Source organism: Diplotaxodon limnothrissa, linkage group LG2 (genome assembly GCF_057381915.1).
Source record: "Diplotaxodon limnothrissa isolate DT_005_m linkage group LG2, D_limnothrissa_male_GT1.1, whole genome shotgun sequence".
Lineage (NCBI taxonomy): Eukaryota > Metazoa > Chordata > Actinopteri > Cichliformes > Cichlidae > Diplotaxodon > Diplotaxodon limnothrissa.
In genome coordinates this window covers 27,059,996-27,085,912 of record NC_140597.1, presented here as the reverse complement: position 1 = coordinate 27,085,912, position 25,917 = coordinate 27,059,996, and the positions used below count along the sequence as shown (strand labels likewise).

General features: G+C 40.1%; 1 protein-coding gene across 1 annotated transcript in view; it reads left to right on the top strand.

The window, feature by feature from the left end:
* The window catches only part of ctnna1 (catenin (cadherin-associated protein), alpha 1), an 81,140-nt gene extending 56,424 nt beyond the window's left edge, over positions 1 to 24,716 (top strand). The window contains exons 15-18 of the mRNA XM_085361780.1: positions 3,869 to 4,050; positions 10,572 to 10,677; positions 21,749 to 21,883; positions 22,941 to 24,716. Of these exons, the coding sequence (XP_085217906.1) occupies positions 3,869 to 4,050; positions 10,572 to 10,677; positions 21,749 to 21,883; positions 22,941 to 23,231 (714 nt within the window). The 3' untranslated portion in view covers positions 23,232 to 24,716. The remainder of the gene's footprint in view (positions 1 to 3,868; positions 4,051 to 10,571; positions 10,678 to 21,748; positions 21,884 to 22,940) is intronic.
* The last annotated feature ends 1,201 nt before the right edge of the window (positions 24,717 to 25,917 follow it).

Sequence of the window (25,917 nt, the reverse complement as noted above, 5' to 3'; positions counted from 1 at the left end):
TGCTTCAGTGTGCGGCTTAACTGTATTTTTACATGGTTAAATATTAGCTGTGATACTGCATATTTCAGTATCACAGTTGAATATTGTCATCCAACTCTATATATGTGTGTGTGTGTGTGTGTGTGTACACGATACACAAAATTTTCGGTTCGATACTTTGGTGTCACGGTTCGATATTTTTTCGATACAAAAAAAATGTTCATGCCTTTTTAATTTGTCATTTATTAAAATTATAAATATATATTTTAACTCAAAAGTACAGTTTTTAAATTTAACCCTAACCCTTGTGCGCGTTTTTTATTTTGACAGCGAATGCGCACCTGCGGACCACTTATGTGCAGCCCTGGTTATTTAGCTCGTCATATTGCAGCCACAGAAATTCTTTTGTCCATGAAACCATGAAGCTGCACTTTCTTTTTGCCTTATAGTCTGATTTGTCATAACTTCTCCGTTTTGTGGTAAGCTTTTCTTTGGCTGTCACTTCTTCACCCTGACCTGTCTTATTTGGCTCAGAAGAAATGAAATATATATCCTCCTGCTTTTACACACGCACTCACATAAGCTCAGCGATTCTCTGCGCGATCAACCTCTCACATGTTTAAGCTTGCTGCGGGAGATTTCACTTGTCATGTTTGCATAGTGAGCTAACGATTAATAAGACGATGTCAGAGGAATTGGTGCACAAATTTTCATCACTCACAGATCAGTGCTGTCGCTCTCTATACACAGTTCGCGCGATTGCAAAGTGAAAGCAAAAAAACAAGCGCAAATTCAAACGCGATTTCAATATGTCACATATTGACAGTGGCTCACCGATGCCAATGACATAATTACCCAGCTACATTTCTGAAAGAATGCAAAAGCATTGACATATATTTTTCCTACAATAGCCCGACGGGCAGGGCAGAGATAGATTTTGGTAGCCCGACTGAAAAAAATCGCTAGCCCCAGGACGTCGGGCTAGCGATATTGCAAGCCCTGTATCTGATTGAGGAATCACTCATCTTTGGAAAAGAGAGTTTATTACAGAGAAATGTCTCTTTCCAAAATAAAAGCTATACTATCCGCTTCTTCTGGGCTATATTCTCAGCAGCATAAGGAGAATCATGTGCTAACAGCTGTCTAAATGACTCGGCTAAAGTTAGTAGCATGCTTGTTGTTTTTGTCTTTGCACTAGGATGATGTCGGCGTAAATGTGCAGTCATATTCGTTGTGTTCCCACTAGTGCTTTCAGGTTAATCTCGTTGAAATGACCTTAACGCCACAACACGGCAAATCTCCGTTAACGAGCTACCGCCGATCGCCCCGTGCATGGGGCTAGACGGCCAACACGTTAACGAGCTAACTGCGCTAACACACTAGCTCCCACCCATGTAATTGAGCATTGCATGGCACATCCAACATACTGTTTTACTTTAGTCCATGACTCGCTTACCTTCAGGGTCATACGTCACATGAAAACCAAAATAATTCCAAACGCCAGATCTGGAGAGCTTAACTTCTGTCTTGCTAGCTTGCCCTGCGCTCTTCCTTCTGACTATGCTGTCTGTGTTGAGCACTCAGTGGATCTGCGCTCGACAGTGCAGCCTAGGCGGAGTAGTCGAATGCAGATTCACTGAGCGCTCAACACAGACAGCATCGTCAGAAGGAAAGTTGATAAAATAAATTACAAATGTTGTATTGTTCGATACATATGCGTACCGAACCGAAAGCACTGTATCAAACGGTTCAATATCGATACGAATATCGTTGCACCCCGTGTGTGTGTGTGTGTGTGGTAGGTTTAAAAATATACTTGATGAGACAAATATCACTTGACTGGTGCAATAACATCAATTGGAATAGTTTATTTGAAGAGCAATTTTATATCTCTAATGAAATTTGAAGATGAGAAAAGTAGAACCAATACATTAGTCTTTCTATATTTGCAGGAAATATTTAGTCTTTTTTAACAGTATTCTAATATTAATGCTGTCCCAGCCATTGTTTATTTTTCAAACACTTCACCCACGTACTTGGTGATGATGGCTTGTCTTCTCAATAGCTCAAGTTATGGGGGGAAAAAGGTTTAACCATATAGAGCTCTTATATTCAACTTAAAATGGACCTGTTATGCTTTTACTTACTTTTTCTGTTTCTCAAAGAATGCATGGCTATAGATGAGTAGGACTCTTTTTGGCTAATGCTAAAAGATGAGCTGTTCTATTGATACAGAGCAATGATGGAGGATCAAAACTTTACATGAGTTTTAAGGAAACTGGCATCTTTAAGATATTTTTCTTAATATTTGGCCCCATTAATCTATCATTAAAATGTTATTGAAGAAAAGTGTCATAGTAGCCAAGCAGCTTTTTTTTAAAAAATTTTTTTATTCTGAGTCATGCAAGCTCTTGTGCACACGTAAACCTGTTTATAAGCTATATTAATTACCCGAAGACAGTTGGTGACTCCAGAATCTTTTGCTCACTCATTTTAGCTGTTTTAAAAATAGAGGTTTTTCACTGCAAATGACCTTTTTAACAGTATTCATGGCAACAGAGACATTCTTCACTTACCTTTAAGCATAGATTGGAAATGTAATAAAATCAGACAAATATAAAGCTCAGCAACAACACATGTATGCAGATGAGTTGGAATAAATTTAAAATTTTTAAGAAATGATGATAATAAGTCAACTTTGAAGTCAGTACTTTAAAGTTGACTTATTGTGTGAATTATGTCCTCCAGTTTGCTTTCCTTCAGTCATCCATGCCATCTGGCTCTTAGATACCATGTCACAGACGGAACCAGTGAATGTTTGTTGACTGAGCAGTCTGCACTCTGTGAACTACCCAAAAAAGACTGAGCAGCTAGTTATTTTGTTTTCCCTGCGTGGTGTAACACACTGCGAATCCAATCTTTTGTGCCTCTGGACACCAGCTTTGTGTGTTCTTTTGTCATGAGATTACTTCAATACAACATTCACTTGGATAGGACAGAATTGCAGTTCTACAGTATTTGTACTACGCACCAAATTTGTTAAATTTAAGGTTAAACTTACTTGTAACTTTATATTTTAAGAATATAGAGAGATTGTACATGTCTTGATCTCAAGAATCCCTCATGGCTCCATTGGTACATTTCAAGTGTTTTTGTTGTTTTTAAATCGCCAAAGATGATCTGTTTTGTTAGGTACAGTCTTTCCATCTGTGCACTGCATAAACAGCTCTTTTGAAGCTTATGTGCCTCTAGAGAGAGGGTCCCATTTATCAGCAATAGAATGAACACTTGTGTGATGATATTGGATTTCCTGCTCTTAAGTGTCTGCCTACTTTGGCCTGACAGGCTCATTCACTGAATGGCTGATGTCTGATTGCCTTTTTTGGAAGCTGCCCTCTTACTCTCCAGTCCAAAAGGATGGATAAATATGGTGATAAATACATCTTAACGTGAATAAAGTAGTTGTAACTAACTCCCCTTATACTGGTCTTCAGTGGCCAGAGGTGGTGAGTTCATATTTTTCCAAGATATGTTACATATGACTCACTTGCTCTGAACATAATTTTGAACCCAGCTTTGAATTTTGGGGATGAGAGAACAATATTATTTACTTACTTATTCAGAGGATACTTCAGGCAACCGTTATTCAGGCACATTGCTGAAAAGCAAGTTACACACCAAATAGTGAACAATTATGCATGTGTTTAAATTCTAAATAAAGGGTCACACAGTTGTGTAGGATATCTTGCTGCCTTGATATTCTCAGGCGTGGTTTCGAACAAGACTCACTCATTGATTATGGCCGCCAAACTTATGTTCATGGTATCAGCAACAGTATGTTTGGGTCTAGTTTGCTAACCATCCATGCTTTTCATAAATCCTCCTTCAGGCTATCATGGCTCAGTTGCCCCAGGAGCAGAAGGCAAAGATTGCTGAGCAGGTGGCCAGCTTCCAGGAAGAGAAGAGCAAGCTGGATGCAGAGGTATCCAAGTGGGACGACAGTGGCAATGACATCATTGTGTTGGCCAAGCAGATGTGCATGATCATGATGGAGATGACAGACTTCACCAGGTTAGTGTTAGTGGACTGCTTTAAAGAATACCTTTGATTGGTAATTACTTTCATGTACTTGCACGGGGACAAAATACGTGCTGCATGTCAACTTCCCTCTTGCTCGCATTAATATTCTGTTGTTGTGCACTTCAGGCAAAATGCCTTCCAAGTCAGATTGCATATTTAACTTAAGCCTGTGTCAAATACAATCAGCCAGTAAGCCTACATTTGTTTTCCCAACATTTGCCCATATCTGCACAATGCTGTGCACCTAGTTTAGCAGTACCATTCATGCATCAGTGCCCTTTTCCTTGAGCAGCACTGTTGGTAGGATTTTGTGCTTGATTATTTTTCAGTCCTCCTTTAATCTTAATATGCACAGCCATAAGCAGTGTGTCAGATCTCCCTCTCTCCTGGTACATGAATAAAGCTCTGGAAGTGGGGATTCTCCATCCACAGAGCTGCTCTAAAGTGGCTGTATTCACTCTTGGTAAATGGTGCAAGAGGTGAAGAGCTCAGCAGGGACAGGTGAGACATTTTACACCAAAAAAGAGAGACTACATTTGAGCTATGGGTCTAAGGAAAGTAAAATAAAGACCTGTTAAATGTCATGATTTAATGTTATAAGCTGGTCAGCCACGTGTAATTACTGTCTAAATCAGCATTTTTTGTCAATATGCAAAATACTTGGAAGTGGAAGTGAGCTTGAAGTAAGTAGTAGATTCCCAGTGTTTTTTTTGTTTTGTTTTTTTTACCTGTACACGGTCTTTTTTGTGCACATTTGGGACATGCGTTTTTATGCTATAGATGGTGAATAGTGCCTAAATTTGCTAAACTTCTATGTGCAAACTCTGTATCAGCAGCAAAATGAGAAAAGATTGACCTTAGTGTGTTGAGCCCAGATAGTCTTGTGGACAGATGGTAGCAAATGTAGTTAAACATGGCCTTATCCTGAAATTTTCATCAAGTCTGTTTTAGTGAACCTGTTGACATAAGAGATCTCGCCACTCTTGGCTCTGACTCTGCAGCAACATACACACCTTTGTACAGAAGTAGCAGCCAGTACCCTCCAAAGGCCTCATTAGAAATTTGGCTCTTTTTCAGTTCATCCTGGTCTTTGCCATTTGCTAACAGATTTGTTGGCTTTCACTTCACATCAAAACGCATCAAACCATAAACAACAAATTCAGTGATGAAGTTCTCAGTGCTGCATGTGACGGCTTTCTTTATTGTTGTTTCATTGTTGTATATACAAGTAAGTTCAGGACCTTGAAAATTCACAAAGGATGTGATACTGGCTTTTTCTCTCACCCGCTGATGATAGAAAAGTGTAAATCGTGACCCTTGCCAAGTACACAGTGGGGGCTTGTCCAAAGGGATTACTGATTATGGTTCACCAACATCACCATCTCTACATTACCTTCTAGCTTACAGTGTGAGTGCATTTGTATGTTGGCATGCACAAGTGGACATTTTGACTGGCTGCCTGTATTTGCGTCTGACTATATTTGTATGGCTGTGCCTTTTTAAATTTTCAAGTGAATTACTCAGAGGACGTTGTGTGTCTAACTCTGAGTCACCTCCGTAATGATGATGAAATGCTGCCTCTCTATCTTAATCTTCTGAATGGGTCAAAGATCCCGTCTCCTTGGCCAAAAAAAAGTGAATTGCTGGAAAGCTGTAGAGGATTTGAAATACTGACATAACCAGCAATCTGACCAGGGTTAAATAGGAACCAGTCATGTTTGCTTGCAGTACTTCTTATTCATGCAGAGGATTAAGAGAAAATTTTTTACATGACATGCAGATGATACTGCTCATCCTGGACTAAAATCAGTGCTTTTTAGTGAACTCGGACAGCCACATGCCTACTTCAGCTTTCATTATTTATCTAACAAATGCATTTTATCATTCGAAAATATTTTAGTTATAAGTTTTCAGCCAAAGATTGACAAAGCTATAATAAAAATAAGCATGACTAATAAATCTTTGAGAATTTGCAGTATGAATGTGAGTGAACATTTGAGTTGCTTTGTTTGTAGCCTTTCACCTCTCTTACAGTTTGCAAAATGAAATCACAAAGTCAATTTATTAACCCAGTTAAACTTCAGTGAATGGTAACTCATGGACTATTTTTATGTGAGTAATAAAAGAGAAATGCTGTGTTCTATTAGATAGAAAATGAGGCACCTTCATCAATGTGATGAGCTGCTGACCTTATATGCAATTTCTTTATTTATCCTTTGAATATTTGAATTGAATTTATACATATAAGTCATACTTCTTCCAATTAGCACATTATATCCTCTCTGCTATGTTACTGCCATTTTAAATAAATTGAAAATGATGCTTTACAAATATTTTTGACAGTCCACATAGTAACTGTGTAGAAGTTGTTCATTTAATCCCATAACTTAGCATTGTGGCTTTTCTTATTTGGCACTGTCAGGGAGTTTGGAATTGACTCTGTGTACGCTTGTCTCACATGCGTCCGTGTATGTGTGCGCGCGGGTTGGTCGACTGAGGGAACACGCATGGTCATTTGTCAGGCAGAATAAATATCTTCACATTATGCCTTCACTCTCACATGCAGTGGTAGCACATGGAAGGTCAGTAGTTGGCTAATTCAGCCCGCGTCCAAATTATTGCCCCCACAACCTTGAGCTGGCACAAAGCACTGCCAAGGTTAATGCTGTATGAGGTAATTGATCCAGACCTCCCTCCTGACAAATCTGCAGAGAGTGACTGAGATCCTTGTTGACTCTGCATCGCTTATGGCTGTATGGCAGCTCTCATGAATAAGGCATATGTGTATAGCTTGAGAACATGCAACATATTTGAAAGCCACCTGTCACAGTCTTTTGATGTAGAATGCTTCACATTGACACACGGACAGCTGTGTGGACAGATATGGAAAATGATGCTTTAATTCTTTTGCTTTAAACAATTTTTTTTAAGGAGGACATCATAGGTATATATTCGCAGTATAAAAATGATTACCATGTTTATGTATTCTAATGTGTTTTTTGGGGGCAAACTTCTGTATTATATTACCAACCTACAAATCTTTTTCTAAATATCGTCACAGCACCGTTAGCTCTCTCCAGGGGTTGACTTGTCCCCAGGGAGCTTCCAGTATGTGCACTGACGCGTGGCCTTTTCCACTAGGACTCTGGCTTGCTTTACATCAGAGCAGCAGAGGGAGAGCATGAGAAGGGAAGGGTTGGAGATGAGAGGAGAGGGAAGAGGAAGCAAGAGAACAGAACACAAAATTCCATCTGTTCTGGGTTGGATGGCTCATTTTTTTAGCCTGAAGAGAGAAGCTTTGAATCCAATTTGTGCCTCTTGCCAACTGTGTCCCAGAGTCCCTTGGGGGGGGGGCAGAAAAGTGGCAAATGGCTGATAAGCTTTACAGTGGGTCAGGTCAGGGCTGGATTGACCTGTGCTGGGATGGGCTTTGTTTGGCTCAGGACGGGTCAGAAATGGATGTGTAATACTGTGGCAATGACCAAAGGCCTTAAATTGAATTGGATTCCAATTTTGCTGCTTTCAATTCTCTTGCCTTCTCTTCCTGCCTTCTTTGTCTCCAACTTGGATGGGGAAAAAAGAGAGAGAAGTTGGTGTGTGAAAGAAAAACTTGGATACTAATTGATCGCGCAAAAACAAATAAATTGGATTTAAGACTAATTCAGTAGTATGTTGACAACTTTACATGGCAGTGCTGCATGCAGGTGGGCAGACAAACCCTGGAAGAAGTCAGTAAAGTTTCCATTTGAGCAATATTAAAAAGTTATCAACCTGGCTTAAGAATTACCCAATATAAACAAACCCAACCTCAGGGGCTCACAGGCTAGTGTCCTTTTAGTGCTAGTGCCAGGCTCGGATAAATGGGAGGGTTGCATCAGGAATGGTATCCGGTGTGAAGTCTGCCAAATCAAGTATGCTTGTCCATCCAGTGTGACATTCCCTTGGGAAATAAGGGAGTAGTCTAAAGTACTTTGTCCGATAGCCACATTAGCTGTCTTCAAGTTATCATTACGTTAAGGCTTGCAATGGCAAATAATAAAACAACAATGTGGGAGTGTTGCAGCAAATGTAATCAGTTGCGTCCATGTGTAATATAAATGGAGATTGTTAATTTAACAGGGTAACACAATTATTTGTTTATTAAAAACTGTTACACTTCTCTAGAAGTGAAGATGAGAAAGTCTTCCAGCAACTAGAGACGAACAGTGGCAGCTTACCGTACCAAGTATGGAGCCAAGTGACCAGAAGCACAGAACTACCTCGGCAACCTAAAAATATTTAACTTATTGCACTATTGCGCAATCTTTATCCAAAAAGTCTCTTGCCCCTGTGTTATCAACCTTTGTCCTGTGTCTTAGCACTGTGATAAACACTTCAAAGTTGCTTAAAAGTTTCTAAGTAGATTTTTCTTATATTTTCTGTTGTGATAGAAGGCATGTGGTGCTATATAATCGCCTCTAGATAGTTTATTTCCAAGCAGTTTGTGGAGAAACAAAGTGTTGTCAGTTCATCAGTAAATTTTATGCATATTTTTTCAAGCTAATATGCGTTTTATTAGACTGAACACAAAGGAAAAATGAGTTGAAAACTTGATCTTATAAGAAGTCATGTAGGTGCTACAAGAGTTTGATGGTGCAGTGTTATAGTTCAGTTCTTTGAGAATAAACTTAAAGTCTAACCTCTGACTTTAAAGGACTATAACACATTCTCATCCCTGACAGAACAGCATGATGCCAGAGTGTTTTATGTGTATGGACATGTGTGTACCAGCGTGCACTTTGAATTTGGTGCAGTTTCCCTGAGGTGTTCCCGGTTCACGATACATTCTTGCTTCTGACCGAAAAAGAGGTCTCTAAAAAAAACAGCTGCTCCTGCATATTGAATGAGCAAATGCTGGTCAGGGACTTCATCTCCTCTGCACTACCCGACTCACTGGACCCTCTACAGTTTGCATACCGCCACAACAGGTCCACTGATGATGCCATAGCCCTGACACTACACACTGCCCTGTCACACCTGGAGAAGAGAGACACGTATGTGAGGATGCTGTTTGTAGATTACAGCTCAGCATTCAATACCATCGTTCCCTCGAAGCTGGACAGGAAACTGCAGGATCTAGGACTGAGCAGCTCCCTCTGCAGCTGGATCCTTAGCTTCCTGTCTGACAGACGCCAGGTGGTCAGACTGGGCAGCATCACCTCATCCCCCATCACACTGAACACTGGTGCTCCACAGGGGTGTGTACTGAGCCCTCTCCTGTACTCACTCTACACCTACGACTGCACAGCCACTAACAGCTCCAACATCATTGTGAAGTTTGCGGACGACACTACAGTGGTGGGTCTTATCACCAACGGTGATGAGACGGCTTACAGGGAGGAGGTCAGCGCCCTGACCCACTGGTGTCAAGACAACCATCTCACCCTCAACGTCGCAAAGACAAAGGAGTTGATAGTGGACTTCCGGAGGTGCAGAGAAGTACACACCCCCATCACCATCAACGGCGCTGCTGTGGAGAGAGTGAGCAGCTTCCGGTTCCTTGGAGTACATCTGGCTGAGGATCTTATGTGGTCAGTACACACAAACAAAACAGTGAAGAAGGCGCAGCAGCGCCTCTTCTTTCTCAGGAGACTGAAAAGATTCGGCATGAGCCCCCGCATCCTCAGGACCTTCTATCACTGTGCCATTGAGAGCATCCTCACTGGATGCATCACCACCTGGTATGGCAACAGCACCGCCTACAACTGCAAAGCTCTCCAGCGAGTAGTGCGGTGCTCTGAACGGATAATTGGAGGTGAGCTTCCCTCCCTCCAAGACATCTACAGGAAGCGCTGCCTGAGGAAAGCGGGGAGGATCATCAAGGACTCCAGTCACCCCAGCCATAAACTGTTCAGACTGCTTCCATCAGGAAGGAGGTTCTGCAGCATCCGGTCCTGTACCAGCAGACTGAGAGACAGCTTTTTCCATCAGGCCATCAGACTGCTGAACACGTCATAGACACCTCAGCTTCACTACTGGAACTTCAACATTATGCACTCCACACTGTATATAAATGCCACTTGTTCTGCACATATTCAACTCTGTATATTTTATATATATTTTTATTATTATTATTATTATTATTATTATTATTATTATTAATTTTTTTTTTTTTTTTTTTTTTTACTATTTAATTTGTAAAAATGTGCGCACACACACACACACACACACACACACACACACACACACACACACACGCAGGAAAATATTTAGTATACACATCCAGAAATGCATACACTATTATATATTGTACATATATTTATTAGTTTCAGGTTGGCCATTCTTGTATTTTGCTCGTTTGTGTTGTTGTGTTTGCACATCTCTGTTGCTTGTGGGGCTCGCACACAAGAATTTCACTTGCATGTGCTGTGCCAGTGTGCCTGCACATGTGATGTGACAATAAAAGTGATTTGATTTGATGAGCTTGCAATATATCAAAAACAGTCACTGATCTTTCCACGTCTTCTCCTCAGGGGAAAAGGGCCGCTGAAGAATACGTCTGATGTCATTAGCGCTGCCAAGAAAATTGCTGAGGCAGGATCAAGAATGGACAAGCTGGGCCGCACCATCGCTGACCATGTAAGTTAATATTAATCTGTAGACTACAGCTTCATTCTTAACATCAGAGTATGTTTAGCTTCGTAAGGTAGTAACATAAAAGATTTTGTTCTGTTTCAGAACATTTTAACTCATACATAATGTAAAATGGGACCAATCTCAGATCAGTGGCACATGTTTCAGACTACATGGAAAATTATTAACATTTTGATTAGTTTGTCTAATGCTACAAATTAGATTAGATGTTCATCATTTAAAGACAAACACACACAATTTTAATTGAAAATGGTAAAGGTCTGCCTGCTGGCATTGGAATACTCTTGTTTAGTTTCTCTAAAGTCCTATTCATTCATATCACCACATCTTTCCGTGCATTACAACATTTGGCAATTCAAACCCCTCCCCGAAGAGTTCCTTTGGCACCCTGTGATCAGGTCTTCTAAAGTTATTTTTTTTGTTTTGTTCAAAAAATAAATAAATAACAGTAGTACATAACAATTCGTGTTTCAAGTTACATGGTGGTGTACTGTCAAGGTTTTCATTACCTGAATTTGCAAAGCTTTTCTTTTTTTTTTTTCCTTTGACAAAACTTTAACAGACAAAAACAGAAAACATCCACTACATGAATTACTCCCCCCCCCCCCCCCCCAATACTTCTTTCTTTTATTTGTTCTTTTGTCTATTTAGAAGACATTAACTGCAAAGTGTTGTGTGACTGTGATGCAATCCTTACCAGTATTTACCATTTCTTTCAGTGTTAAACCCTCATTCTTCCATCTCCCCCCTCCCACTTCCATCACTTGTTCACATCTATTCCCTGCCCCAGTGACTATGGTCCTTGACATCAGGAAACACACATTCAATTATCCATGGCCTCATATTTCACTTAAATACTTGCACTGTAGCGCTCCACAGGGAGACATGTTACATGATTTATCCCCCAACTTATTCATGTGCCGTCTCTAACGCTGGGGCTTACCTTTTTCTCTCCAACATGTATACATTTTGGTGTGAAATCATGGAAGAGTTTAGTTATGTTTTTAACAAGACACAGTTGTCAGTTTGAGGCTTTCTCCCTTAAATACATCACTTGCTCTTTGTGGTTTGACTATAATAGCTGTGGGTTTTGTCAACTTGTATTCAAGAACACAGTCACTCAGAAAGGCACTCACTCATTTTAGATGTCGAAGCCAACGAGTTTTATCAAAACTTTAACAGTTCTTTTACAGCTGATAATATAGGTGAAATGCTGCAAAAGGTAGAAGCCTGTTTGTTTCTTTTAGAGTTTAAATTAAATACTTCAGGGCAATAAGTTTACAAGCTGATTTGGGATTTATCCGTTTCTAATTACTTACTATACATGTACTTTAAGTTCCCCTCTGATTCAAATGGGAAGAGGTTTTTCAAGTATCCTTTCCATATTTCCTGCACAGGGAGAGGTCGTGGTTATTCCTTCTTGTAGCAGAAACATCTGCATTCAGCTTTAAGCAGATTCCACCCCCCTATGGTCTGACATAATGAGCTGCTGGCCTCCTAATACCCTGCATATCTGATGTTTTATTTAAGATGGCCTCAGATCCTTAATATTACAACCCCACGTCTATCAAAAAGTAACAGTGCTACCTGTACTGACCTAATTGCATTTGAATCATCTGAATAGGGAATAAGCTCTGGAAAGTGACTTTTATATGCCTCAGTGCTGCTTTTAAAGATGCTTATTCACTTTAAGGAAAACAGCGCTATCCCCCAAAGAAAACAGATGGGTAACTGTGCAGGTGTGAGTGTGCATATCTGTGTGTGCATGCCTGCATGCAATCATGTCTGTTGACTGACATGCTTCTCCATTTGGCAGTCTGTGTGTGTGGATGTAATAGATTCAGGTACCTATTTTGCATTTATGTACTAAACTCATTGTAGGTACTTTGTTTGTTTTCTGTGTATGTGTGTTTTGGTTATGTGTACGCACTATGAGAGGATTTTGGGGTTGGAGGCACTCAAAGTATGAATAAATGAAGAGCTTTGGCTGTTGAAACAGAAGTATTTGCCAAGAGTGAGGACCCCTTCAGCCTCTGAACCCATCCAGCTGTCCCTCTTAGCCTTTCTCTCTCAGCAGAGACCAAAACACTCGCAGATCAGGCGACACTCTCCCATAACACATCAGCCAAGGCTCCCAGGGATGGACATGGGGTAGAGACGAGGGGAATGATGGAGATGGGGGAGAGAGAGAGAAAGGGGGCATTGCATTTGCGTTGAGAGAGGTATGTCTCTCCTGAGAGATGAATCTATTAAGAGTGCTTCGCCTTTTAATTAGCAGCATAATTGCCAGGTGGCCATTTTTAAAAATTTATTCACGCAGGCTGTTTATTTTTAGGGCCATATCTTTAACAAAGCAGGAGATGCCACAGGCCCACTTGCAGCAAAGGCAGTGCGCTATAGGATGGTCTGCATACTCCATCAGCAGTGGTTAAATGAATCACTACCAGGATGCACATAGACTGACAGAGTCTGAGAAGCAAAGGCAAAGCTGGGACTGCTCATTAACCTAGGCATATTAATCACTTGCGCTCTGTGCCTCTGGCCTGCAGGGCCTGTGAGGGTTTGCTCCTCATATAAAACACATTGGCAGATGGTCCCAGACTGATAGCACAGCATCTCACCCCACATTTCTTCTTTGTACAACTGTGTCATGATATGCTTGGTACACGAGTGCTGTGTTCAAAAGAACTGTGCAGGTGGACATGGTCTAGGTTGGGGTTTTTGAGAAACTGTTAAATATGTGTAATGGAGCCTTATTAAAATTTAAAGAAATGAGTGTAGTGCAGAGATGAGCTGCAGGATTTAGGTCATTGCTGTACAAAGGTCTGCACTGCAGTTTATTAAGAATTTATGACCCTCCTCTGCAGGGCACCTTATGAGAATTACATCTGAGGGGCCAGTAAGCAAATAATGCTATGTAATTGAGATTTATAATGCAAATGTGTTAGCCGCTATGTAGCCTATAAATTGCAGCTGCTTGCCTTCTTACCAACACTTGCATGTACACATGCAAACACGAGCACATAAAATAAGGCTTACATATTTGGAGAATAGGCATGCACATGCTGTATGCATTTGTTGCGCAAGCTTTATTCTCCTGATGTTTACTGACATACATAATGTACTTTTCCAATTTGCATTCAATCAGTAAAGATTTATGGTGATCCACTGGCTCTGTCGCTGGTCACAGTCTGATCCAGGCTCCGGTCCTAGACACTGTACTCAGGCAGGGTTATAAATTACCTACTGCAGAGAAGAAGGAAAGTCGCCCAGAGAGCCCACAAATTCTCAACTCAACCACCAAATGAAGATTTCTTTTTTGGATTTCTTTTTTTCTAACCAAGCACCATCAGCTCCCATTCAGTTGCATTTTATTATTTTCATCCATCCATATGTTGCACTTGTCCATTTCAGAGTTCCCAGGGTTGCTCCCCAGCTACCATAGGGCAAGAGGTGGCGTACATCGAGGACAGGTTGCATGGCCGACACAGGAAAAAACGGTCAACCATTCACACTTGAATTCACACCTATTGTGAATTCAGAGCCAGAAACTATTTGCTTTAGAGCGTCAACGTTAAATGTAAGTGTTTTAACATGACTCTCTCTGGCCGTGCTAAGTTATCAGTTTTGCTTACAAGTCCGACAGTAAAATGCCTGACTGACAGGTGAAGTGTGAACATTAAAAATTGATGAGGACCTTTTAATTGGTCCCTGTGGTTACCTTGACAGGTTTTGTTTTTTTTGGGTTTTTTTGTTTGTTTGTTTGTTTGTTTTTCCTCTTCCTGGTGTGCTCCCAGCTTGATGTTCTCCTGTCTGCTTCAATGTCACATTAACATTCCCAAGTGCCAGTGTGATTGAATCAGCCCAAACCAAATACGGAGCTTCTTTTTAGCAGCTGCAGTTAAGAAATGTAGCTATCATCACATAGTTTAAAATGAACTGTTGGTTGCCCATGGAAGATTTATTCTTGACCCTCATTAGTAATAGAATCAGCACTAGCTTGGTAAAGTAAAAAAGAATGGGCATTACAATTAACCTTTACTGGAAAGATTTCTGTGAACAGAAAGCAAAGGAATATCCACTTGATCAGAGGTCTTGCAAAGAAGATGCAGGGCTGCAGGATAATACACCACCAGTATACTGATGGAGTCCAGTGTTTTAATTTGTTTTTCATGGTGTTCGTTTATCTTGATACGTGCTCAATAGGGATGGGTATCGAAAACAGTTTCTTGTTGAGAACCACTGTTTCAATTCCTTGGAATTGTTTGCCATTTTTTGCAAACGATTCCCTTATCGATTCCAGTCGCCCCGAATGACGTCACCACGTTGCGGAGCGTCATTTACCTGGCAGTAAACATGGCAGCTCAAACGCTCAAAAGTTTGATTATACTTTACGAGAACGGATGACAGCAGGGCAACTTGCAATACTTGCAAAGTAGAGATTTCATTTAAGGGAGGAAACACTACGAATATGCAAAAGCATTTGCTCACAAAACACACGATAACCTTAAATGAATGTCGTGTTTTTAATTCTGCTCCGGACTCGTGAATCTCAACCCAGCAGCAGCGGTAACGTTTGCACGTCCTCTCCCGTTAATGCAATCTGCCTTATTACAAAACCTGCCATGACTGTGCGCTGCATTTAGGTGACCATGATGAGAGAGACAGTCTGGCTGGCTCAGATGCTGGTAGTTCTCGCTGCAGTCTACCGGTAGCGTCTCCTTTCAGGCCAGGATAGACGAATGTCACCGAGCAGTGACTAAGTTTGTGGTAAAAGGCTTGCACCCATTTGCCACAGCAGATGCCCCCAATTTTCGGTAAGTGAATGTGTTTAATTGTAGGCAGGGACATTACTGGATATTCTTGTGTAATTGCTACAGAATAATTTATGTTATACTTTGTTATTGCTACAGAAGAATATTTCTTTTATTATTTTACACTTACAATTTTTTTTTCCTGGGGACCCTGTGACACCCCATTGAAGAGCCATAGGCTGGATCTCTTAAGATCTCACTGTTGGGTTTGTAAGGCCATGTTACTCCTAAATTTCTATCTTGTTCAAAGAGAAGATATAAAACAAAGTTTTAAGCTATTCGACCATAGTGTTCTCCTTTTTTTAAAAAGAATCGGTAAGAGAATCGATAAAGAATCGAATCGTTAAACAGAATCGAAAATGGAATCGGAATCATGAAAATCTTATCAATGCCCATCCCTAGTGCTCAATCATCCAGGTAATTAAATCCCAAAAAGTTGATTCTGTTCATCTGGACGTAGCGTTTTCAGTGGGAGAAACGTTTCATCACTCATCCAAGTGACTTCTTCAGTCAGCTGACTGAATGTTTCCCAGCCTTATAAACATAATGACTGAAACTAGCACCACTGACAAATGGACTTTGATCAGTGGTTGTTGATCAATGGTCATGACAATTGGATAGTAATGATCATGAAACTGATCTCACAGCCCATTGTTTGTCATTGGTGCAATGTTATGCAAATGTGTTGTTTATAAGGTTGGTGAAACCTCTGTAGTGTATTATGTCACAACAAGTCAGGCATACCAATGGGAAAATGCATATCTCATCTTTGTCTTACATGGCACGTTTATGGTTGTATGGTTGCGAGACCTAAATGGTTACACTTTAGAGTCCTGGGAAGTTTTAATCCATCTAGTTTTTATCCACAAGTAAAGCTGCTTTGAATTTCTTACTGCTGAGGTTTTTCAGTTTGTATGCTTTTGAAGCCATCCCATTTTTTTCACTATTGTACATTTTGCTGCTGTTTTGTTAAGTTTTAAACCCCATATCATATACTAAGCATTGTTTATGTTGTTGCGTTATCTTGAGATGTCTACACAGACTATAGCTGGAAATTGATCACTTCCCGTCAGTGCTTAGCCATATCTCGTACTTTAGTTCTCCCCTAAAGAAAACAGAATGGTCTTTTCAGCGCTTTGTTTCCTGTATCTCCAGAAGAGTTTGCCATGAATCTTTTTTTCCCCCTTTTTTTGTTGTTTTCCCGTGGCTATAAGCACATTCTATCTCTTTCATCTCTTCTTGCAACCCCTGTGGCAGTTTTGAGGTGTAATCACAGATAAAGGTGCCCAGCGGCTGGTTGTCCTGAAGGTCCTTTGTTATGTTAGGCATAGTTAATTATCCAGAAGCTTCTACCAGACAGACTTGGTCTTTTTTTTTTTTTCTTTTTTCTTTTTCTCCTCCACCCAGGAGTAGTTGCTCGCCTCTGTCAGTGCGCCCCAGGGTGGCTGTGGCTACAATGTAGCTTGCCATCACCTGTGTGTGTGTGTGTGTGTGTCTGGATGTGTAAAGCGCTTTGGGGTCCTTATGGACTAGTAAAGCGCTATACAAATACAGGCCATTTACCATTTTTACACTTGTATGCAAAAGTTTGCTAATTGTATATGAAATTTAAAGTATACACTGGTAGTGCATAAACATTTTTGCAGCAAAGCTTGTTATTTTGACTTAAAAAGCTAACTGAATTTGGCCTGGACAGACTTAACCTTTGTCTCCAGTATATCTGAGCAGTAATTCTTTATAGACAAGCATACCAACAGGCAAGGTTCTGTATTGTATTATTTATTTTTTTCCCCATTGAAGCTATTAAAATGCATCCACAACACCAGACTGTCAAACTCACTTGAATAAATGTTTGAGTGTTTAAGCCTGCCTTTCAACTGTTGGAGAACAAATTACCTATTGGTGTTTTATTGTATTTATTTATTTTTTGTTATTTTATTATTATTATTTTTTTTTATAGGGTTGAAAGATGCTTTATCAGTACAGTTTTTTTTTCTTGTTTAACTTTCTAATTGCACCTACAACTAAGTCATCTGATCTAAATGAATGTATAAATGGGTCTTTTTGAGTAAACAAGATAACTGGAAGGAAGACTTCAGGAAGCAGTCCAAATTTAGAGACTAGAGCAACAGGTCCCTCCAATAAATACAGTAAGAGAAAACACTCAATTGCCTGAGGACAGTGGAGACTAGATTTTCTCATGACTGAAAAGCAAACATAACAGAAAACGCTTCTTGGGTCCCATTGTTGCATGGCTCGCCCCAACAGGTTGCTGGCAGACACATTAGAATGCCGCACCGTGAGTAAATATTGGAAATTGGCATTTCCTCTGGGTGATGCGTCCGGAAAGGTCAGCGCTGGGCGGTGGCAGCTCTGTGGCTCTGCCTCTGCTCTGTATAATAGAACTGAATAGCACTCGCCAATGATGGGACCTCACCATCCGATCATTATTTAAATCATAGATTGTGTGCTTTGTGTTGAGTAACAGAGAGAGCTTTGTTCAGCATCCTGCACTGTCATTCTTATTGCCACATTTCCTGTTTTTTGTGTGCAGTGGATTGGAAAGAAATACATTTTGCTTTTGATTGGATTGTGATGTGAGCTTCTCTAGAGCTACAGCTTTGATGCAAAGGAAAGAAAGAGCTACCCACTCTTTTCAGACCCACATAAATGTGTAGTACACTAAAAGTCTTGTAAGGCATTGTTACTGAAGAGATTCAATTAGCAAACTAGAATACTGATCTGGTACCCATTGTCCCCATGTCATCCATTGTTTCACCTTTCTTTTTCTTTAAAGGGTACTTCAAGAAGTGAAGGGGAGGCAAAACTACACTAGAATCTTTGACATTTCTGCCTGTACTGCTGGCTGCTTTTGAAAAGATTTGTCTGGCTGCTTTTGAAAAGATTTGTCCTTCTAGTTTGTTCTGAAAAGATAACCAGAATTGTCTCTAGTGCACCTATTCTTGATTTGCCATCTCTCCACAGTAGCTGGCAAGGCAAAGTTGACTGTCCTATTAAACAACTGTTTTTAATTTCAGTTTATTCACTAATAAATTAAAATACAAATTCCAATATGATCATGTACAAGATGGCTTTTGCGCAGCTCAATTTGACAAATGACTACCCACAGCTTATAAGTTTGTTCCCAAACACCAGATAATATACACTCATTCCCAACATTACATTGTCTTACTAACCCGAATCACTAAATCTCCTAAGAATAACATTAATCCACTACATCCAGTGAGTGGTACATAAAAATCCTTAAGTTTTTTTTATAATTCTAAAGTTTTGCAAGATCCTTGCCATAAAGTTTACATAAAAAGGCTTGTATGCAATTTTAGAGCAGCACACAGACGAGACAAAAATAGGCAGTGGTGTGTTCTAATAGTTAAAAACTCACGCAAGAGCAGATTTTGAGTGAACCGTTTCAATAACAGGCTAGATTATTAACTTGACTACCGAGGGAAAGTGCTTGCACAGCCTGCAGATGCAATAACATTTAGGTTGTAAAACTACACCTGAAGTATTAATTATTTATAGCATAAAGTCTAAAAGCAGAGATGTTGCCCTTTGATCCACCTGGTTTTAGGGAAGCATTGACGTAACAGTGCGGGTAGTTATTGAGCTACCTTAGTTTTGCCACCTGCATTTATTGCACTTCTATTTCCATTTGCAGCACCTAAACAATTCAAGGTGCTCTTGTCTCTTCTTTTTGCAACTTATGTATTCACATGTCACAGTCAGAGCAGCGTTGCAGAGTTTCCTGAGTGCTAAGTGAAGCCAGCAGCTGAGCTGAGTATGAGCACAAGTGATGCTTTCACAGTGCCCTGCTTCCAGCCATCTGAATACTTCCCCAAGCCTTCATTAGCATGGCTGCTGCATTCAGCCTCATCCCAGGTCTTTGCGTTTGCATCTCTCTCTCTCTGTTTCTCTCTGACTTAAATGCCCCTCCCAACTACAGTTGAATCCTTTCGTCTACCTTCCTTTTCCCCAGTTGGATTTCTACTTCTTATTTACTCCTCCACTCTGTTCCCCCTCTGGCTCACTCTTCATCCCTGTCTTTTCTCCTACTTATTTTTCTTTTTTTCCCCTTTGCTTCTTCTTTTTTTAAACCTTCCTCTTTCTACCATTTTCTGTGGTCTCACAGCCTTGTATTAGTCCTCTGCTGTACAATGATCATCATCTCTTTTTCCATACAGTTTTTAATAGAATGTCAACACTTAATTTGTCCTCTCTGCTTAGCCTGTCCTATTAGTCAGCAGTAGATGGTGATAATACAGGAAATGGGAATGTTGTTATTAAAATGTACATGGAATATCTAAAGAACTGTCAATAAATTGTAATTGTAGATGCTTTAGGATGTTTGTGTCCTATATGTAGATGAGGTCTATTTGAGTAGTTAAAGGATGCGTTGGTTGTATGTTCTATTCTGCTGTGGTGACCCATCACGTATGAATGAGTACAGTTGTACTGGGTGGGATGGTGTTTAAATTCATGCATGCATGGCTGTATGGCTGGGAGTGAGTGCACTATACTCAGCCGTGCACTCTGTTCTCCCACTAGGGATACTGATGCGCTCAGCAGGATTAGACGCATCATAAGTCCTAGTCTGTTTGAAGTGTCCAAAAATCAGGATCCTACTTATGTTTCCTCTTCCTCCCTCCTTTGATACAGAAACGAAAACGGGGTTTTGTTGCCTTTGGTTAGGTTGACGCACTTGAAGAGGAGTAAAAGCCATTATAGCCAAGTGGGAGATACCCCTATGCCCCGCTGTGTCATTTACATGCTTATATACAGTGTTTCTTGTTTATCCCAAGACAAGCAAGCACTCGTTTACACTCGTGTTCTTTAGCACTGACCTCACAAGCTCTGTCCCAGAGAGCTTTTATCAATTAAAAGATTGGCCCTAATTATCTCCATTTCACCTTTTCTGTGCACTCAAAATTAACAGGACCAAAGGACTCCTCCCTCTGACATTTTTCACAAACATGGTCATCCCAAATATTTTCATAGATATTTTGTGTTTGCTAGGTGATGTTGACAATTCCCAGCCTTTGATCGTATAGCATAGCCAGTCTGATTGTCGCTGACATGCTAGCTGTGACTCAAGTCACTGTAATGATCTGATGTAAAGCATCGGAGCCCCATCAGACTGCTTAGATCCTTCACTTGATGAGCAGCTAAGAGTACTGTGGCCTAATTACTCTGGTAGCAGGGGGCTTGTTTAGCAAACCAGGTAGAGCGCAAGTGTAATTACGATGCTATAATTCAAAAAGGTTGCCAGTGCTAAACAGAATACAGTTTTTGAAGCTCTTCACTTCGAAATAGCGTTTATAACTTTAATGCTTCAGTGTATTCTTTTTTTTTTTTGTGTGTGTGTGTGCTTTTGGTTGGCTTTTGATAGGCCTTGGGAACAAAAGTAAGACTTTTTTTTTTTAACCTACATGAACCTATGGTCTTCAAATTGCTTAACTGTGCATTTTAAGGTTTCTCTGCACTATTACATGCTCACTCACATATTAGACTGTATTTACCAAAGCCTGTTTGAGTGCTTTTCCAGCCCTGAGAAGTTTATTTGCACTTTCACGCCCAAGGTCACTGCTTAAGTTGTTGGCATGAAGGTCTTTTCAAACTCTTTTCTTCTAAGAATTCAAATTACTGAAGGCATTTTGAAAACAATCAATGAACTGTGCTTGGGTTTACACTTTCAGTAAAAAAAAAAAAGACTTCACACAACATTCATATCAACACTAATTGACTGACAGCAATGTTTGCCTCCTACTAGAATTTGCATTCTGTGTGACTTGATCATATTTAACCTTGTGAAAATGAGTTATCTACCAGGTTGTTGTACCAGGAGCACTTTGATTTTGTGCGTGTCTACCTTACCTGTCACACTGCTACTATCTTATTCTAAGGAGCTTGGAAAGAAAAACGTCTGGACTCGAATGAGAGGTGAAACGTCTTCAAGCAACTCAAAGAAGTCCAGACGCTTTTCTTTCCAAGCTCCTTAGAGTATGATGACCTGGATGACTGAGAACCTTCACAGACATGCTACTATCTCATCCTGATAAAGCTGAACATAATTGCATTCATAGTAAATTTAACAGTGCCAGCAAGTGACTTAACTGATTAGCAGCTACATGCAAACAGGTAATATTATTGATAGAAAGCTGTGCATAACAAGGGTGTGTGTGTGTGTGTGTGTGTGTGTGTGTGTGTCTGTCTTTCTCTCATAGTGTCCTGACTCCAGCTGTAAGCAGGACCTGCACGCCTACCTGCAGCGTATTGCCTTGTATTGCCACCAGCTTAACATCTGCAGTAAAGTCAAGGCCGAAGTTCAGAACCTGGGAGGAGAGCTGGTTGTCTCTGGGGTAAGTTTAGCCTTTTCATTTTATCCTCAAGCACTTTAAGTTGTATATTCCAGTTTTCATTATCTTTCAACCTCACATCGGATCAGGCTGAAACGAGTGTTGAACTGAGTTTGAGTTTGAGATCGGATTTTTGTTTTGAAGATTGCAGGCTGGTAAAACTTGGTGACAGTGATGCAGCTTCAAATGTGGGCAAAGTGGCAGTAATTGAGAAGAATGAAGAGACTGAGTAGTGGTGCAAACTGTGCAGGTTTCAGGAAACTTGAGCTGCTTTGTTGTCAGCTTCATGGGATAATCAATGTAAACAGAACTGCACTTGTGTATAGTGAAATCTCAGAGGAATGCCTTTAATTTCTACAACAGTTCTTAAATCAATAGAATCCCACAGCTACTTTTAAAAGTTTTATCTGTTGTTGCCCAAATAAATTAAAAATACAGAGGCTTAATGACACCGGCTGCTGGTTGTGATTACTTAATGATTTATTCTCTGAACTATAAGTTGCAGCTTAAATTTTAAATTTTAATTGAATAAACGCATAACAGCATTTAGTGGCTTTCTCTGTGCTGGAAAGGACTAATGTTGCCCTGATGTTTCCTAACCTTTTTACTACCTCAGATAGCACTTTGCAATAAAAAAAAAAAAATTACAAGTCCTTTAAGCACTAATTAACCACTTACTTGCCAGTTAAATTCATTTAAATATCTGTGCAGGGAATAATGAATTACTTCCTCCTTTCTGTTGGGCAGAAATGAGAATATCCTTCTACTACTTTGAGTCAAGTGTGAGTGGCGTCTCTGGGGCTGTTAAGTGTGGGGATTAAATTGGTGTGACCTTTTTACATATTCAAAATTTTGTCACACGTGTTTGTATTTCAGACAAGGGACTGGTTGTTAATGCTTTAGTCTGAACTCTTCCCCACAAAGCTGTAAAGATGGATTTAGTTCATTTTTAACTTGATATGAGCTTAAAGACGATTTAATCAGCCTTTGCTTTTATCATTTTACAAAGCTGACCCTGTTCTCTCCCCCCCCCCCTCCAACATCTCCTCCACTGTATCAGTTGGACAGCGCCATGTCACTCATTCAAGCAGCAAAGAACCTGATGAATGCCGTGGTGTCCACTGTCAAGGCGTCGTATGTGGCGTCTACCAAGTACCAGAAGAACAAGGGCATGGAGGCACTCAATATGCCCGCTGTTTCCTGGAAGATGAAAGCTCCTGAGAAGAAGCCTCTGGTGAAAAGAGAGAAGCAGGATGATGGCCAGACCAACAGAGTCAAGAGATCTTCTCAAAGGAAGCACGTGAACCCTGTGCAGGCTTTGAGTGAATTCAAAGCTATGGATAGCATCTAGACCCCTGACCTCCAACCCCACACATTTATTGTTTAAAAATAACAAAGGATTTTGACCAATGAGTTTTTCTATAGATTGAGCATGTCACTCTATCAAAGAGAGAAGCTTTTAGCATATTTCTTCTATCTTTCCATAGACCGCTTGTCTGTTTGACCCAATATATTCCTCCACTGCCTCATTTTTATTCCACCAGCTCAAATGTACTCTTGTCTAGTATCAAGTGTCTATTCTTCAGAAAGGGAAATCAACTGGACAAAGTTATTCAGTAGGTGAATTTAATGGATATGGGCTTGTGGTTATTTTGTATCCTAACCAGTTTCAGAATAAAACTGTGGGGTCTCCAGGGTGTAAGGCTTGATTACGGCAAAATGCGTTCTGTACTGCAGATATCAGCTATGCAAAATTTCAACTGCCTTATTTTTACCTTTAGGCATAACTGCAGTTAATTTGGATGTGGGAGTCTAACTGGTAGGATTTAAACATGTTTTGGTTCAGCCAAGTCGAGATATTTCCATGTGTGCCTGCGTTTTTCTTTATGCCATTATGTATTTTGTTATGACACTATAAAAAAAAAAAAAAATCAGACCAACTTTAAACTTTATTGTCAGCACCATACAATTTGATCCATTTGTACCCCTTGATTGTCAAAGGATATTTTCCTTTTAATTTAACCATCTCAAATTGTATTTGAATGAGTTTTATTGTTGTTACTGTTATTGTATTGTCTTCAGAAACCAAAGGTGACGGTTTATTCTTACCCTTCTCTTTTGCTACATAACTGATCTACTTGTGTGAACCTACACTTTAAGGCACAGGTCTCCAGCAGTTGAGTCAAACTTTGTTAATTAGCAATAACTCCTCTGTGTTTAAGAGAAGCCAGTGGGCTAAAGAATGAATACACAGTTGTTGGTACTGTCCAAAGCCCACAAGCTTTCATTAGCTGTCAATGAGACCAAACACCACTACATTCTCAACATGTCCAAACTGAGGGATCAATGTTTTTCTCTTCACATCTTAGAAGTTGGCAAGGTATGGAAATGATTATCTGCCTCTTAACTCTTATTGTGTTGCTTGTCCTTTATATATAAAATCTTAATTAGTTTAATGCACAGTCTTTAAGAAAACACGCAAACTGCTTGTTAGACTTTACAGAGTTCAAATAAAAGCAGAAGTTGTTAGCAGCGTGGTTTGCAGACATGTATGGTGGTGCATTGGTTTGCAGCAAGGCTTTTAAATCTTGCTGTTTTGATCTTGGAACTGAATTTGTTTTGCTCATTTGACATCTGTAAACCATAGCAGGATGGGCATGCATGTTTTTTAGGGAACTGAGCATTTTGAACGTTTTTGTTATTTAGGGTTTTTTTTCCCTCCCTACTGTTAACCTTTTGCTGTATTTGAGTCTTGAGTTGATATCAAACTACATTGCTGTGGATTGTTTTGTTATTGAGAGCTGACATATTAGTGGACACTTGATAAATTTAATGTGTCTGCTTTATATCTTAATAAACTTTAAAGTGAATCTAATCTGTTATTTTGTAATTTGTCTTTGTACCACTGCCGACTAAAGTAATGTGCACTGCTCAAAACAATTAAATAAACACTTTGAAAACAAATCATCATTTGATGGAAATTAAAATTACCAACCTGCAGATGGCTGAACTCAAAGACACCCCAAAAATCAAAGTGGAAGAATATGAAGCCAGTCCATTTTGCTGAAATTACTATTGCAGAATTACAAATTGGTAGAGTCATTTGCAGGATCCCCACATGCTTGAATGCACACTCTTTATCAAACTGTGTCCTGGTCTCCCACATCTGGGCCAGAGCCCCTGGATACTCTAAGTTGCCAGTTGATAGCATTGATGGACCGAAACATATCCCAGAGGTGTTCTACTGAATTAGTCAGGTGAGGACGGGGTCCTTTATCCTCCAGGAGGTGCCCACTGACTCAACATGTGAGGCTTGGTTTTGTTGTGCACTAGGAGGAACCCAGGAACCACTGCGCCAGCATAGGGTCTGACAATTTCATCCTCGATAACTAATGGAAGTCAGGGTGTTGTTGCCTAGGCTGTACATGCTTCAAATGGATTAGCCTCATCAGACCATTACTGTCCCTCTGATTGTTTGGTCAGAGACTTTCACACCAGTGTTTTGTTGGAGGTCATTTTGTAGCTCAAAGTACTCATCTTGTTCCTACTTGCACAAAAGACCAGATATCAGTCCTGCCAATGAGTTATGGACCTATGTTCCTGTCCAGCTCTGCTTGATTAACGATCTGTCTACTGGAATCTCTTCCATGTTTGAGGCTTTGCTGGGAGACACAGTGAACCTTCTGGTACATATAGATGTCCCATCCTGGACTACCTGTGCAACCTCTGTAGGGACGAAGGTCCAGGTTTCGCATCATGCCACCAATAATGATACTGACCCTAACCAAAACTAGTGGGGAAAAATGTGAGGGGCCTCCACCTGTGAAACCATTCCTTTTTGGGGGTTGTCATTGTTGCTCCTCTAGTGTACCTGTTGTTAATTTCATTAACAACAAAGCAGCTGAAACTGATTACGCCCTCTGATATTTAACTGACCTATCAATTACAAAGTTTAACTGACATGATGCTACACTCTGATTAACACGTTCCTTTAATTTATTTTTATTTCTCCCCTCACTTGAACCATGCTTACATAC